The sequence below is a fragment of the Ictidomys tridecemlineatus genome, chromosome 10 (genome assembly GCF_052094955.1).
Source record: "Ictidomys tridecemlineatus isolate mIctTri1 chromosome 10, mIctTri1.hap1, whole genome shotgun sequence".
Lineage (NCBI taxonomy): Eukaryota > Metazoa > Chordata > Mammalia > Rodentia > Sciuridae > Ictidomys > Ictidomys tridecemlineatus.
This window is the reverse complement of record NC_135486.1, coordinates 13,261,463-13,279,192: the sequence shown is the minus strand read 5'-3', so window position 1 is coordinate 13,279,192 and position 17,730 is coordinate 13,261,463. Positions and strand designations below refer to the sequence as shown.

The 17,730-nt window shown below is 39.5% G+C and overlaps 1 protein-coding gene across 4 annotated transcripts in view; it reads left to right on the top strand.

Moving 5' to 3' along the window:
• Stx6 (syntaxin 6) overlaps nt 1–17,730 on the top strand; it is a 42,870-nt gene that overhangs the window by 2,908 nt on the left and 22,232 nt on the right. For all 4 annotated transcript variants that reach the window (XM_005319734.5, XM_021722593.3, XM_078022431.1 and 1 more), the window contains exons 2-4: nt 5,832–6,001; nt 9,019–9,113; nt 16,511–16,573. In XM_005319734.5, coding sequence (XP_005319791.2) covers nt 5,832–6,001; nt 9,019–9,113; nt 16,511–16,573 — 328 coding nt within the window. The remainder of the gene's footprint in view (nt 1–5,831; nt 6,002–9,018; nt 9,114–16,510; nt 16,574–17,730) is intronic.

Sequence of the window (17,730 nt, the reverse complement as noted above, 5' to 3'; positions counted from 1 at the left end):
GGAAAAAAAAAAAAGTAAAAAGAAACAGGTGAAATTAATGTTAATGACTTCTTTAATATTTTCAAAATATTATTTCAACATATGATTAGTATAAGATTATTAATGAAATATTTTACTTTTTATACTCTCTTTGAAATCTGTCGTGTTACTGTACATTTACATCTCATTTCAGTTTGGATGTTAAATTTTCATCAGAAATACTTGATCTGGCCTGGCATGGTGGCATATGCCTGAAATTCCAACAGTGCAGGAGGCTGAGCCCGGAGGATCACAAGTTCAAAGTCAGCCTCAGGAACTTCAGCAAGGCCCTAAGTAACTTAGAGGAAACTCTGTCTCTAAATAAAAAGTAAAAAAGGGCTGGGGATGTGGTTCAGTGGTTAAGTGCCCCTGAGTTCAATCCCTGGTACCAAACAAACCAACCCCAAAAAACTTGATCTGTATTTAGCGTTCATTAGTTACAGTTGAAAAGGTAAATTCATATTCCCTAATTGTTCCAAACATACACCGTAGTTTTCTACCAACTGAATTGCATGTCAGTTTTTAAATTTAAATAGATTAGAATTAAATTTTAGTTCCTCAGTCTCGCCAGCTACTTTTTAATCAGTCATTATTTTATGGCTTCAGTGTTGGACAGCACAAAGTAGCCTTCTCAGCCCAAGCAGCCACACCCTACTTAATGTCATTTAGTGGCAGCCTGTTGCCTACAGAAGAATGTGCAGTGACTTTCCTGAAGCCACCTCTTCTCCAGCCTCCACTCCTTCTGCCTGCTCTCAGCCTTGGTGTTCCAGCAGTGCCTGGCTCCGTTCAGTGACTGTGCCTGCCATGCTGGGTGCTCTTACTCCACACTCACCCACTGCCTGATTCACCCACTCAGCTTTCAGGATTCAGCGTATCTCCACTGCCTCCAGGAAGGGCTTCCCTTGGCACCCGCGACACATTGCACCTCTCTTTGGCTGCCTTTCATTATTAGACTGTGAGCTCTGAGCATTGGGACTGTTTGCTTTTCCTGTATTTCCAGCCTGGCACCTTGACTGTATAGTGTTGAGTGTGTACTCTTTGTTTGTGGTGGTGGTGAAGGAGTATTGCTTCATGGGTGGGGACACCACCAGCAGAGGCCATGAGGGGCGGTCCAGTGCAGTATGCATTTTTGGGGGGAAAAGTAAGAATAATATCTAAGGTTTAAAGGCTACATCTCTGGGCCAGGCATTGTGTGTGAAAGAAGCACTTTGTGTGGGTTTTCACTTTGATAGGATACTCGCACCGTTTTAGAGAGGAGGAGCTGCCTGAGAAAGTGTACTGGGGTTAGCTTGTTGGCCCAGGGTCACACAGCTAAGTGGACCTAGGAGTCACATATGAGTAGCCCAATTCCACTCAAACTGTTAATAACTTCACAGTACGGTTAGAATAGGGCCAAGCTATGTTGTCCTGAGGAGAACCTCATCTTGAGGCCAGTAGAGATTTTTGGAGCAGGGAAATGACATGAAATTAGGGTTTTAAGAATGTAAAATTGGGAAAATGAAAAAGGAGATAGCTGTTATAATTTAAATATGCAGCGTTTAGCCCCTGAGTGTTTAAAGCTCCTTTTGAGAGGTTTTGACATTTTCAATGCCTTGTTCAGAGCAAAATCTCAAAATAGGGATTGGTGTGTGTGTGTGTGTGTGTATGTGTGTGTGTGTGTGTGTGTATGTGTGTATGTGTGTGTATGTGTATGTGTATGGTGTCTGGAAATCACACATGCCAGGTATGTACTCTACTATTGAGCTCCATTCTTAAGTCAGTATTGCTTTATCATCCTTATGATATGGGTACCACTACTATTATCATTTTATAATGGGGAAAGTTACACTTAGTAAAAAAAATAAATAACTTCTTCAAGTTTATAAGAGTTTAAGTAGAAAGGCTAGGATATGTTGTGTGTGTGTGTGTGTGTGTGTGTGTGTGTGTGTGTGTGTTACTAATAGTTTAGAAATTGGGATTATACATTATATATCACTTCATGATCTTTTCATTTGTATTTCTTTATATCCTTAGACAATCTTGGAGGGGACTTTTAACTACTGTGTTATATTTTGACATAAATATAATTTATCTCTTAGTATGGACATTTTTGCTTCTAATTTTTCATTATTAACAATTAATATGGTGGTGATCCATTTGTTATAGGTCTTTATTGCTGCTTCTGATTATTTTCATAATCTATTTTCCTAGAGTATAATTGCTCATTCAGAGGGTATACAGAACAAAACTTTAGATGCATATCACCAAATTGCCATCTGAAACACACCCTCCCTTCCCCCTCATACTGTTAAAGGGGACTATTTCTCTTAATTCTTTGCCAGTACAAGGTTGTCATTTTTTTTTAATATTTATTTTAGTGCACAGAATACTCTTATTTTATTTTTATGTGGTGCTGAGGATTGAACCCAGTGCCTCACACATGCTAGGCAAGCGCTCTACCTCTGAGCCACAACCCCAGCCCCAGATTCTCATTTTTAGTAAATCTGTACTTAAAATTTTCTTTTTAAAGAAACTGATGAGTGAAAAATACCATATTTGAATTTTGTTTTCATCTTTATGTTCACTAAGAGTCCTTATGTTCAGTAAGAACTATTCAGTGTTTGATGAGTTTTTGGTCTTGTAACTTTTTAACATTTAGCCTTTGAGAATTTGCAATTTCTAATAACAAGCCACTAAGAAAAACCACATAATTGAGCTTGTTCAGATACAAGAGTTAAGCCACGAGTTGCTTCACAAAGGGGATACATTCTGAGAAATGGCTCACTGTCGTGCAGACATCATAGATGTACTTCAGTAAACCAAGGTGTCTGTGACATCACCAGGCCATGATTGCAGGACCACTGTCACATGTGCCATCTGTTCTTAATCCAGAGTATCGTATGGGTACATGACTGTGTGTTATGCCTAGTGAGTCTGTCCTTTTGGTAAAAGGCACTGATGTGGGCTGGGGTGGTGACTCAGTGGTAGAGCTTACCTTGCAATTGTGAGGCACTGGGTTTGATCCTCAGCACCGCATATAAATAAATAAATAAAATATAGGTGTTGTGTCCATCTACAACTAGAAATATTTAAAAAGAAGGAAAAATCATGGTTGTGTGGCTCCTTGACATTTTTCTGCTTTGGGGATTTTGTGTTCCTGACAAGAACAGTATTGTTTCTGGGTTCTTAGCTGTGGACTGGTGTTGAAATAATGATGTAAATGAGCAGTTAAGGAAGATGGTGTTTGTTGTATTGTCTCTCTTTTCTGAATATCTTGCTTTCCTAATGCTGAATTATAAGCCACATGAGGGCAAGCATCGTGCATTTCATTCACTGTTAAGAAAACTTGTATTGACAGAATTGGTCCAATAGAATCAGATGTTTTATTGTCGAAACAACTTTTCAGGCACTTACTATAATAAGTAGTCCAGTTCGGAGAACGCTGTGCCAGGATACGTGAAAGATACATTGTGTGCAAGATTCTGGAATAGTTGAAAAAAGGAAGGGCCCACAGTGGGAATGTTGGGGAAAGATATCTTAATAAAGGAATTAGGCCTCAAACTGGGCCTTTAAGGGACTTTCTGCTTTTCATTTGCTTTCCTATGCTGGGGTCGCATCCAAGCAGGCCAGAGCCACAGTGAGCAAGGAAGGGATGGGAGGAAGACCTGGCAGCTGACTCAGAATCCCAAGCGTTCACAGCTCTGCCCTGCTGGAGGCAGGTGTTTGGCTTACAGGCTCCTTTCAAGGACTCAGACCCAGATCCTCTGATTCCACAAAGAAAATAGATTTGTCTGGAGGCTTTGCAAAATGGGATTAAATAGGCCTTAATAGTGGAATGTGTCTCACACTCAGGGTCAGAAGAACTTGAGGCAAGCAGCCAAGCTGTCTGAGCCCCAGCTCTCTTATTTGTTCAGTGAGTCCAGACTAGATTATCTTGAAAGTTCCTTCCAGATCTAAAAATCTAGTGATTGAACTCAAGTGGAGGTTGTGCAAGGTGAGAAGTGAAAGGAGGAGGCAAAGCAGCTCTGGTCTAGATGAGTTTTGGGATTTGGGAAATGGTACTGGTAGAAAGAGAAGCAGATTTCCCTCTTGTTTTTAATTTTGGCTTTGTTTGCTTGTTTAAATACCTGATTTTTTTTTGTAGGCAGGCTGTGATTAGTTTGATTTAAGACAAATAGAATGTTCCTAATGGAATGGAAATACAGGAATTAATCCTGGGTGAGGGGTTAGGGTTAGAAATGTGGTCAGATAGTCATCAGCCTAAAGGAAGTGCTTTGAACCTGTGAGTGCTGATGAGCATCAGGGCCAAGCCTCAGGACACTGCGATTGGAGTTTAATTCCAGCATTGTCATAAATTGCCTGCTGTTGTGGAGAGTATGGGACGCCCAGCAAGGTTTCTAGGTTTGAGGCTTTTAGTTCTTAAAAAGGAATTCATATTTACAGAATGGAGAAATTTTATATTCTTTAAAATGAGATGTCTTTATAGATACTTTTTAACTCTTTGTTTTTCATTATCATAGATAATACTAAATACTTAAAAATAAGCCAACTACTTTACATATAGGATACCATCCTCATTTTCTACCAAACTGACCAGAAACTTTAATGAAGAGTAAAGATAGTAGATTTACATCTTACTTAATTCTCTCCCATTTTATCTTATATGGAGTTTATCGTTAGTACTGAAAGTCTGAAGGCTGACATGAGAGGAACAGTTGATAGGACTGCCTAGCCCATGAACAAGATGTGGACCTCCTTGGTGGGTGCACTGATTTACTCTGTCCAGGTCCACTAGCTCTTCTTTAATGTTCAGCCTTTCAGCTTCATAAGTACCCTATAGACCTAAATATTATAAGATGCTTTTCTTTATTTTTATGAGTGCTTTGATTTTTCCGGTGTTTGAAATGTCAGAGGGAAGAGGATGTATGCAAATTCTGTTGTAAAGTCATAGACAACAGACACCCTGATCAGCTAGAACACATTTTTGTGCTGTTTGTTCCAGAGGAATTGGTGGAGAAGTTGTGGGAGGATCAAAGCAGTTCTCTTAGTTGGGAAGCAATGAGATTATAATGATTGTGCATGAGAAACCATGAGATTCTAAAATGATTCTCTTTGGTTTTTAATGCAGTAGTGTTAGAATATAACATTTAAATGGTGGGTACTGGCCCATGGGGAGGATAGTTCTTAAATCTTGCAACAATATCTAACCTAAAAGCATTTAGATATAGATATAGCACTTACTAGCCTCATCTCACACTCCAAATAAGAAAAATGCTAATCTGTTATGTAACATTTCTTAATCCAGGAAAATAGATATATTTAAAGGTAATAATATTTGGAAATCTTCTCATGAAATCTTTGGTTTAAAAATGTCTCAGACTAAAATAGTTAACCTCTACCATACAAGCCATCAAGAGAGACCCTCCTCCCCCGCTTCCCACCCCAAGAGAAGAAAGCCTGTACAAGGACTTTTTCATCTGAATATAAATTACTGTCACCCACATGGAAGCGAGTGGGGATATTAGTGACCCTTTAGTTTATTGGCAGGATTGCATCTTTGTGTGACTTTTAAGTGTAATCTTTTCAGAGAAAAATTAAATGTGTCCCTCTCAAACAACTTGGAATTGTAGCTGCTTGAATAATGGCTATTTTATTCTGAGCATCAGCTGAGAACATAATACTGAGCTTGTGTGATTCAACTTTGGTATTTGCGTCTGAAGAGCCTCCTTCTGTGGGAATGGTGGTTGCCGAGGGTGGCCTTTGGTGCTCCATGCTAACTTCAGACACCCGGGAACTTGTTTGTGACTTTTCCTTTCCCTTCATCTTGATTACAGAGAGGTACAGAAAGCAGTCAACACTGCCCAGGGATTGTTTCAGAGATGGACAGAGCTTCTGCAGGACCCCTCTGCAGTAACCAGGGAAGAGATCGACTGGACCACCAACGAGCTGAGAAACAACCTCCGGAGCATAGAGTGGGATCTGGAGGACCTTGACGAGACCATCAATATCCTTTTCTATGGTGTCTGTGCTGTTGGCAGTGAACCGACAAACGGGCAGGTTTTTATCCAGATGTTTCAAGTACCTCGATGAGACGTTTCCTGTTATAGTCCTTGGTGTGGCTCTTATTTGTAGTATGACACATTTAAAATAATTGCCCGGTCAGCCAAGTAAGCAGCCCTATTCTACAGCACATGACAAATTCCGCAATATAAAGGCAGCATAGTGCAGTGGTTGTGACTTTGGACCCTGGAGTGAGATGCGGGTGTTCAGGCTGTGGCTCTACCAGCGTAAAAGTGGAAACAGTTTTTTCTTTCCACTTTCACAGTCAGTAAAATGTTTCTGTCATCACACAGATGGGAGTTTTTCCCAGCACCCTGAACCAGAACACACCAGCAGGGTTACTGCACTTCACTTCAGCCCAGACACTGTTTACCTGCAGACTGCATCAGATCCCACAGATCAAGAGTTCTGCCCCCAAGACTATCCCTGCCTCAGGTGCCACCCACAAGCCCCAGGTTCTGACCTGTGCTTCCGATCCCCACTTCCACAGAGGTTCAGTTAATTTTCCAGAGCAGATCACAGAACTCAGGAAAACACTTTATGCTCACCCATTTATTATAAAGGATATTTAAAAATACATAGATGAATAGTGAGGTGGGAGAAATTTGTAGGGTGAAGTGTGTAGAGGCACTGCCCTCTAGGAATCTCCACATGTTTAGCTACCTGGAAGTTCCCAGATCCTGGCCGTGTGGAGTTTGTGGAAGCTTCATTACATTATGATTGATTACATCATTGATCATTGGTGATCAACTCAATCTTTAGCTCTTTTCCACTTCCCAGAGATGGTGGGGGACAGATGGCGCTGAAAGCTCCTACTCTCTGATCAGTTTGTTCCCTGGTGACCAGCCCTCTTCCCAAGGTTATCTAGGAGCTCCCAGTTATCAGTCACCTCATTAACATACACAATGACCTTTATTACTCCAGAGATCCCAAGTGTTTTAGGAGCTGTATACCAGGAGCAGAGACCAGGTATACACTTATGATATTTCAGTATCACAAGCAGTTACTAACAAACAGTAACATTGGGCACATTGGGCATGTTGTAAAACTTCTCAGTGCTTCAGTTTTCTCTTCAGTAGAAAGGACAACAAGAGTACCGAGCTCATAGGATTGTCAAGAAGGTTACCCATGAAAAGAGCTTAGAATGGGGCCTGGCACATAGTAAGCATCTAGACAGTATTGGTGGTTGGTCTGGAGGTGTAGGTCAGTGGTAAGAGTTCTTGCTTAGCATGCAGGAACCTGGGTTCAGTCCCCAATATTGTAAAAAAAAAAAAAGTATTAGTAGTTCTTGTTACAGAGAGGTATATACATACTAGTGTTATTAAAAGAAAATTTTCTTCTAGACTTCTTCCTTTTAAGAAGTGATGTTAAAATGCCACTATCCATTGGAGAGTTATCTTGTACCATGAAATTGTGTTTAGTAAATGCAGAACTAGTTATATCATTTAATACTATTGATGTTTATTAAGTCCACTGATCTGGTTGACAATCTAGAGAACTGGAGAAGCTGAATTATGTGGCTTTTTTCAATTGGAAATCCTGTTTATGAAAACTTTAGATAGAAGATCTGCTAGTTGCATTTCTGAGTTTTAAGCAAGATTAAAAACATCAAGGAAACCAGCTTTTGTAAAAAATCACTCACTAGTTAGCACAGGTTCATGTGTAGTTAAAATGTTCAGTGCATGATTCCTTTAATAATGACCCTGGATACCATTTAAATTATTAAAAGTCAAATATCGGGGCTGGGGTTATGGCTCAGCGGTAGAGTGCTCGCCTCGCATGAGCAAGGCCCTGGTTCGATCCTCAGCACCACATAAAAATAAATAAAAGTTATTGTGTACAACTACAAAAAAAAAGGGGTCAACTGTGTTCCCTAAAATAAAATGGGAGGGGACAGAATCAAAACCATAGATACAGGGAGATACTTCTTTCCTTGAGACAGAAGGAAAGGAAAAAAGATTGAGGGAGATAAATTGTGAGATAAAGAGGACAAGTTTTGAAAGATTTTCGTCATTCATTCAGCAAACTTTTATTTTGGCAGGTGCTGAGGATTGAATCCAGGGCCCTAGGCAAGTGCTGTACCACTGAGCTGCATCCCCAGTTCAGGAAACATTTCTTGAGTATACTATGGACCAGGCATTTTATTGGTTATTGAGATTGGATTAATAAGTAAGCCAGTGTACCAGCCCTCATGGAACTTAAGAGTGCCGGTGAAACAGATATTAATCAAATAACAGCACAAATACATAACGGCAGGCTATGAGAAAGAAGTACTGAGCTATCCCAGTGTCTGACCTTACGCAGTTGTACCTGGCTGGAGGGCAAGGAGTCAAGGGCAGCTTCCCTGAAGGCTTGATCCTGCTAGATTAAGAGGGAGGTTTAGAATCTTAGCATAAGGGGAAGTGGTTTGGAATGCCAAATTGAGAAAGGCTTGTAAAAGCTGTCATGGGAAAAGAAATCAGAAGTCAAAAAAGGAGGGGTTAAAGTGTTGGTAAGCAACAAGAAGATTCTGCCCGATACTCACCAGCAGCCATGCTGGGCGCTGTCGAGTGGGCCTCTCTGGGCCTGGACCTGGGACCCTGGGGTGATACTCTAGGGTCCCAAGGGCAGAGAAGAAGGCTCTGGGGGTCACACAAAACCACGGCATGGAGGACACAGTGGCAGTGGGAAGAGGTGGACAGAGACAGGCTGACTGGGAGCAAGGCCCAGCTGTGGTCAAGATGGCCATGGATTTTCAGTGAGCCCAATTAGCAGGGGTTGATCTGGCAGGTCATCCTGGAGCAGAAGGGCATTTGTATAGCTATAAGCAGAGAAAGTTTGAAAATGCTTAGCATCAAGATGACTGTTTACAGAAGGCTTGGGCTGGGTTTTTCTGCTTGTATGTGAGGGATTCTGCAGTTTAACAAAATGTTTGTTAGGTTTTCGATGGTGAAATGGCTTTACCTTAACTTTTTGACCCACGCATAGTTGAAGCAAATCCTAGAAAATTCAACCTTGATGCTACCGAGTTGAGTATAAGAAAAGCCTTCATTACAAGTACTCGGCAAGTTGTCAGGGTAAGGAGTATGTTCTTACTGTTGCTGTCTTTGTAAGAAACAGCTAAACTGTAGAAATGTTTCCATTAATTGTAAACTAACGTTGACTCTGGACCACTTTTTGGTATAACTTAAATGCCAGTTCCCACATATAGCTTCTTTGAATAAAGAAGAAAATTCTGTTTTTAACATTGTCATGGTTATTAGAGCAAAAATGAAACAATAAGCTGCTGGCTTTGAAAAGATTAGTAGTATGATCCTACAGTCTGCACCTTTAATTTTTCCTTTCTATTTCTTTGTACATTCTTTCTGGACAAAAGGAAGGATTACTTTTGCACAAGCCGTTTTGGTTTCTTGCCTGAACAGTATTGGCTTGCATTGCTCAAGAGTGGTTCTTCCTGGGTTTGAGTGGCAGCCTGTCCCACTGTCCGAATTACTTCTGGAACTCTTGGAACCCATGTTATTGACATTACCTTACACACTGCTTGACAGACTTCCCAGAGCTATCCAGGGCAAGCAAGTGTCTCAGCATGTAAAAAGAACCAGTCAAGTGGTCAAATCTTTATCCCCAAGTTATTAAGAATAATACCCATTATTAAAGAATCAATAAGAGAATGTGGTTTAAGTCTTGCATCATTAAGATAGGTTTTGTATCTTGAAACTATATGGCTAAGCCATTTGATTAGCATAACTAGATGTAAGAGAACCAGCTGTCTTTAACATATGTACTAGAAAGCAGCTTCCTTGAATAAAAAGACTTGGGATCAGACCAGTGCTAACATATGGCAAGAACCTGGTACACATTTGCCAAGGACTCTCTGCCACGTGATTTCCTCTTCATGTTATCAAATGGGAGGTTATCACTGAACTTTGGATATTGTTTTTTGTTTTATTCAGTAGTTGTCTTTCCATATACTTAAACCTAAATTGCTTGTAAACAAGTCCATATTTTAAAGGGGCAGAAGTGTGTCTGGACTTCAAGTGTCTCCTTTAGAGAATGAAGGTTTGGATTAGACACTCCTAATTTCTAGCCAGTTTGAAATAATATTCTGATAAGGAAGCCCTGTTGTTAAGTGATGTATCTTTTTATACAGTTCCTCAGTTTTTAAAAATAAATACAGCATTCTTTTCTTTCTTTTTGTCTTTCTTCTTTTCTGTTTTCCATGGACCACATCTGTAATATTAAATGGTGCCTCGAAATGAAGTGTATGATCTCTACTTGGATATTATATTTTTATTTCTGAGAGATATTACTGTGAATTTTGAAAATTGGAATTCATTGGTTCATATTTTGAAAGTTAAGGTAGTTGGTATAATTGGAAGTAGAATCCAAAGTTCATTTTCTAATATTCGAAGTTTTTTAAAAGTCTAATCTTAGTCTTATAAATCACATCAGTAGTTCAAAATGTTGCTGTCCTTCTGGAGTTGAGATCTAAATCACCCTCAACTATGTGATCTAACTGACTGCTTTAGGTTTTTAATGGTTCTTGTTTTAATATATTAAATTTAAAATTTAATTTTAATTTTGGAGAAGCTGTTAGTTTGGATTCCCCCCCCCCCCGCCCCCCCAGGGATTGAACCCAGGAGCATTTTGCCTCGGAGCTATATCCCAGCCCTTAAAACAAAAAAACAGAAAATTTATCCTGTGGAAGGCTCTCACTGAATTGTCCAAGTTGGCCTTGAGTTTGCACTCCTCTTGTCTCAGCCTCCCGAGCAGCTGAGATTACAGCTGCCTGCCACAGTGCCTGGCTGAAGTGTCAGTATTTGCCAGTGGTGGGGTAACAGTACCTAACTGAGCTTCTGCTGATTTGATTTTAAAGTCAATATTTGATTTTGAAAATCTGTAGGAAAAGGAAGCAGCAACAATGCTAATGGGAGTAAAAACAAAAACAAGAAACATACTCAGCTAAACAGTGTTTGTTTAAAAAGTCTTGTTGCGAATGTTCTTCCACACATCATTTAAGATTGTGAAGTTTTTTTAAAAATATTTTTTCTTAAGTTTTAGGTGGACACAATATCTTTATTTTACATTTATGTGGTGCTGAGGATTGAACCCAGTGCCTCGTGCATGCTAGGCAAGCACTCTACCCGTGAGCCTCAACCCCAGCCTATTGTGAAGTCTTTATTAAATTTTGGTGGCAGCTTTTACTGAAGAAAATAAAGTACTTGGGCTGGGGCTGTAGTTTAGTGATAGAGTACTGGGTTCACTCCCCAGCGCCACACAAAAAATAGAAATAAAAAAGAAGAAAGCAAAATATTCTAGTTTTATGTAAATAGGCTTTATATATTTGATGTAATCATTTTTTATTTGTGGAGTCATCTATATATATGAGATTTCACATGTGAAATTTTTGTGTTTTGAAAATATATTCCAGAATTGACTCCAGTTTAGTAGTGAATTTTGCAGTATATGGCAGAACAATAATGAATAAGTGGTCAGGGAATCTAAGTTCTAGGTTAAGTTGTGATGTTAATAAATTTTAAACAGAGTAAATCAGTCAGTCTCTTTGGATCTCAGTTTTAATAATGAAATGAGCCTCACTAATTTCTCCAACTTTAACTTTCAAAGGGATTCAGATTGCCCTGCTCTTTCCACCTCCCTCCCCAATATCTATTCCAACCCAAGAAATGTTTAGTTTACAGTTGTAAGTCAAGAAGAAGTGACATTGGTTAATCAGAAAGCATAAGATGTCTGTGTGCACATGATGTTGGGTCGGGAGGCCCAGGAGTGGGGAGCACTGGGACTCATGCGGCCTCTGGTTCTGCTTGGAAGACAGCGTGGAGGGAATCAGGAACATGATCAGGACATTGGTTGTTCTTTTGGCAAATGAACCATATTTTATTGGGAATAACCGCTTTTGACTGCTGGTTCTAAACTTCATGTGTTAGGAAGAAGATGAGTAATTATGTTTTTGGCATGATAGGTTGTTACCAAATGTTGAAAACTGTTTAGTAACATAGCTGAGAATTCCACATCCCAGTGTGAAGGTGGTCCGTAATGTGGTATCTGGCAACTCTAACCTACATAAAGTGCTGTCCTTAAAACTTAGCCCTTTACCGGCAGCCGTGGCCACACACACACACACACACACACACACACACACACACACACACAAACACAATCACAGGTTTTTATTAAGCAGAAAACTTTAGAATTGCACCTTTAAAATATGTATTTCATTAAAGTAATGCATGTTCATTAAAGAATTAGAACAATTTTGCAAGAGGATAAAATAGAAAAAGAAACTGAAATGTGAAATGATAACTAACAGCACGTCAGTCACTTTCCTCAGTGCTGGCTGGCAGTGTTTCTCGTAGTTGTGACCTTATTATTCAGTGTTAAGCATTTTCATTTCTAGTAGCCACATGAAAAAGGAAAAGAAACAAGTAAAGTATATTTTACTTAACCTATTATCAAGAAGGTTTCATTTGAACATGTAATCAATCTTAAGAAACATTAATGAGAGATTGAAGTCTTTTAAACTTTTTATACCACGACTGCTTAATCTGGTGTGTATCTTACACTTAAGCACATGTCAATTCAGATGTGAGATTTTCATTGGAAGAACTTCATCTGTAGAGAGCATCTATAAAATTTACAGTGAGAGTCACAAACCCAGTTTTTTCCAAACATGAATAGAAGTTTTCCAGTAACTGAATTTAAGTTCTAGTTAATTAAAATAAATCCATTTTAATTTCTCAATTTTACTGCCTCCATTTCAGGGCTCAGTGGCTGCAGATTTAGATAACCCCCTTTCATGGTTGTTCCCTTTTACATGATAGTATTTACTTGAGTGTTTACTAGATTTTTGACCACTGTTATTAATCATCCTTCATGTCTTTATTAATTCCCACAGTGATTGTATAAAATGATATTATTCCATTAATGGAAAAGAAAGAGAGAAATTGAGAAATTTGCCCAATTTAGCACAGCTATTATCTTTATTTAAAAATTAATTTGTAATAATAGAATGCATTTTGACATATAGAATACAAATGGAGCACGATTTCAATTTCCTTGGCTGTACATGGTTCAGTCACTCCACTAGTGTAATCATCCATGTATACAGGGTAATAATGTGTGTCTTTCTACTGTTCTTCCCATCCCCACAACCCCACCCCTCCCCTGACTCCCTTCTACACAAACCAAAGTTCCTTTATTCTTCCTTATCCCCCCACCCCACTATGGACCAGCATTCACTTATCAGAGAACACATTTGGCTCTTGGTTTTAGGCTTATTTCTCTTAGCATGATATTCTCTGCATTACCAGTTTTTGAACCTAAGTTTTGGGCATGAAAGACCCTGCTGCTAACCTCTTCTCTAATCTGGTTCTGTTATGATTTATTTAACTATTGACCCACCAGTAGATACTTTAATTGTTAATCTTTAACAGTTGCAAACCTTACTTCAGTAACTATCTCTGTGAGCATAACCTAGATATTTGTTTAAGTAGTAAGGAATTCAATGAGAAGACACATTTTAAATGTGGTTAGTATTTGGTTAATATTTTTTTGGTATCTACAGTAAGACTTCATAGGAGGGAGAATGAACCTCGGGCCTTGTGCATGCTGAGCAAGCACTGAGCTACGCTCCCAATTCAGAAGACTTTATTTCTTTATTTTGAGGTACTGGGGATTGAATCCAGAGGTACTTTACCACTGAGCCACATCCCTAGCCCTTTTTATTTCTATTTTGAGACAGGGTCTCACTGAGTTCCTAAGGCTGGCTTTAAATTTGTGATCCTCCTGCCTCAGCCTTCTGAGCGGCTGGGATTACCGGCCACTATGCCTAGCTCCATTTTTCCTTTTTTTGGGCCGGGGTATTGGGGCACTCGGGGCACTCTATCACCGAGCCACATTCCAAGCCCTAGTTTGTATTGTATTCAGAGACAGGGTCTCACAGAGTTACTTAGTGCCTTGCTTTTGCTGAGGCTGGCTTTGGCTTTTGGATCCTCCTGTGTCAGCCTCCTAAGCTACTGGGATTACAGGCATGTGCCCCTGCCCCCAGCTTCCATATTTCACCAACACTAAGTATTACTAGGCTTTTTCTTCTTTCCTCCTGGAATTAGGGAATGTATCTCTGGTTGCCCTTAGATTAGAAGTGGTTCTTTTCTCATGTTTGGTCATTTGTGTGCTGTCTCGTTCCAGGACTCTTCATAAGCATACTGTCTAGTATATGATACTATATAGTATAAGTTGCTGTTCCCTTATTTGGATATGCTGCTTAGTTCTAGCTCTATATTATAAATAACATAGCATCACACGTTTTTGCACGTCTCTTTTGGTATATATTTGATGTTATTTCCTTAAAGTACATTTCTGTTAGTGGAATTTGTGAGTCAAGGCAGTGACTGTTTTGGGGCTCTTCAAACAAAGTGAAAATTTTATTTTTAAAGAGTTGGTCCTGTTTACCGTCATTGTTTGGGAGCAGTATATTTTAAAAAGACATTTTAATTAAAATATAACAGGAAAAGTTCAGGTACCTACGTGTACAGCTTGGTGAATCTGTTGAGCAGTACCCAGAGCGTCTCAGGGCTGCCAGCACCCCGGCAGCTGCCTGGTGCTCCAGTACCGTCGCCACGTCCCCTTGCCTCCTGACCTCTGACAGCAAGAGTACATTCCATATGCGGCGTTCAGAGACTCAGATACTACTTTTTACACACACATTTTTTTTTTTTTAAGAAAGTATGGTACAATGCATTGGGCACATTTTAAAAAGCTTGTATTATCTCCCTAGTGAACTTCTCAGATATTTTTTTAATAGTTACTAATGTATAGTAAATGAATGGAATTTTTTGTTTGGATACCAGAATGTTATCTTAAACTGTTCATTTAATTGATAAATTGAGAGGGTATCCAGGAGATACTAGTTTGTCTGATCCTCTCACTTTGAGGCATCTAGCTTTTGTGTAGACCACAGGGGCCAGTTTAGACCTCACCCTGAAGAGTCTGACTTGGTAGGTCTGGGTGGGTGGGGCCTTAGAGAACTGCATTTTTAACAGCACCTGAGGTGTCTGACTCAGGGAAGTCACCATGCGGCTCCACGGAAACAGAACGGGGCCTCACTGTGTCATTCACTGCTGTATGCCTGGCGTGTATCAGAGGCATGCATATTTGAGAATGAATTGAGTATGAGCTTTGAAAGTTGAAAGAAGGCAGTTTTACCGTAGTAGGAATCATAAAAGCCATGGTACCATCTCGTCTACCATTCACTTACCGTGGGTCATGGAAGAAGTTTCCATCAAAATCAAATACCTTACTAGGCGCAGTGGCTCAGGAGGCTGAGATAGGAGGATCGCGAGTTCAAAGCCAGCCTCAGCAAAAGTGAAGTGCTAAGCAACTCAGTGAGACCCTGTCTCTAAATAAAATACAAAATAAGGCTGGGGATGTGACTCAGTGGCCGAGTGCCTCTGAGTTCAATCCCTAGTACCAAAAAAAAAAAAAAAAAATCAATACCTTAACATGTGCATCTATAAAAATAATCTACAAAAATAATCTACTTGCCAACAGAAAGTATAATGTATCATGACAGCCTTTTTAAAAAAAGAAAATTGTAGTCATCCTATTTTAAATCATTTTATTGTATATCAGGTAATGGTTAAGTGTGAAAAGCAAAATGGTTTATATTTAATAAAGTATTTTGCTCCAGATTTAATAATACATTTATTTTTCTTTCCATACAAAATTACTTTTGATGCCACTGTGGAAACTCATTCTGGTTAGAAATAGTCTGTACTTCCTTTTAACTCAGAAATAAGTGAGCTGGGTAAGCGAGCATGCCTGCAATGCCAGCTGCAGAGGCACTGAGGCAGGAGGTCTGCAAGTTCGAGGTCAGCCTCAGCAACCTAGCATGACTATGCCTCAACCTAAAAGGGGGTGGGGAGGCAGCTCAGTGGTGAATGCCCCTGCATTCAGTCCCCAGGACCAAAAAAAGAAAGAAAAGAAATGTGAATATGAAAATGTTCTGTGTTTGAAAACAATAAATATTCTTCATGATTTTTTATGTTTTTTTTTTTTTTTTAAAGGGTGCTAGTCCTTGAGCACAGGTGTTTGTGTGCCTCAGAGACACCATTCACTGGCTGTGCAGCTTTTCAGAGTTGCACGTGTCTTTCTAGATCTGGGTCTCCTCAACCTGAAAGTGGTGATAACACCTGCTTCACAGGGTTGTTGAGAAAATTCAGTGAGAGCTGCTTCTGGCCTGTTGTAGGAACCCAGTAAAAGTTAGTTCCCTTCCTCTTTGCTCCTATTTAAGTTTATTTTTCAGGTTACCTCTTTTTAAGGGAATGTCTCTTTATTTCCTTTATTGTTGAGGCTGAAAATAAAAGGTTTTTGTTTAAAAAAAACATAATAATGAACTATATGTATTTTGCTAAAAGTATTTTTCATTCACTTTTTGTTCTTCTCTTTGTCTCATTAGGACATGAAGGATCAGATGTCAACTTCATCTGTGCAGGCGTTAGCTGAAAGGAAAAATAGGCAGGTGAGAAGACATCAAAATCTAAGTGTCAAAGAAAATACTTGATTAGACATAGGAGTTTTAAATGCAGACAGTCTCTATATCACATAACAAAGAGCAAGACCCTGGAGTGACACGGGGAGATTTCGGGGAAGTCTAGTGTACCAGTCTGTATTTCTGTTACTATAACAAATGTCTGAGATGATCAGCTCATAAAGAGAAAAGGTCTGTTCTATCTCACAGTTTTGGAATTTGAGTCTATAATCATTGACTCCCTTGGTTTTGGGCCTATGGTAAGGCAGCCATGGTGGTAGCATGCCATGTCTGTTCACCTCATGGTTGGGACATGAAAGAGGAAGGGGGTGGGGTTCCACTATCCTCTTCAAGGGCATTTCCTCAGTGACCAGAAGACCTGCCTCTAGGTTCCACCTCTTAAAGGTTCTGCCACTTCCCAGCAGTGCCAGGGGCCTGGGGACTGAGTTTAACACATGGTCTAACCATGGCATCCAGTCAGCTGCTCCAACATGGCTGTTGGCTTCCCACCTCCAGCCCCGCTCCTCTCTGCTTATCCGCCTTCAGCACTCAACCACAGAGCTCTTTATTCAGGGTTTATTCTGCACCTGTTGAACACACCCTACACCAGCTTCCTCTAAGGACCTCAGTTACTTGTTCTCTTTCTTTCTGCTGGACCCCAAGCTCCTTGAGATGAAAATTGTTGTTTTGAGTTTTTTATCTCTAGCTGCTACTACCTGCCTACCCATAGAACTCACTAGACACTTAATGATTAAAATTTAATGGAAAGACGTTTGAAGAACTTTAAATGTGTGTTAAGTTAAATATCTCTTTAAGTGGTGATAAGAAATTACTCATGGTGTATGAAAGAAACTCATTTCCAATTGTTAAAATATGATCCTTTTAAAAATATACAGTCATCACCTAGAACTTAAATTCAGGTTTGATTTACATTCCTTCAGTGGTTAGAATGTTCCTTAACCTGTTGGTAAGCTGGTAGATGATTTTTATTGACAAATTGTTTTTATAAATTGTGAATATCTGTTTTGCTTTAGGAGTAAGAAAGATTTCATGGAAAATCACAAGGTTGTTCAGAGTGATATTATTTGCTTTGAATGACTATTCAGAGTCCAGAAAGTTACCAGTAATCCATTTAGAAGCCTGTAGCT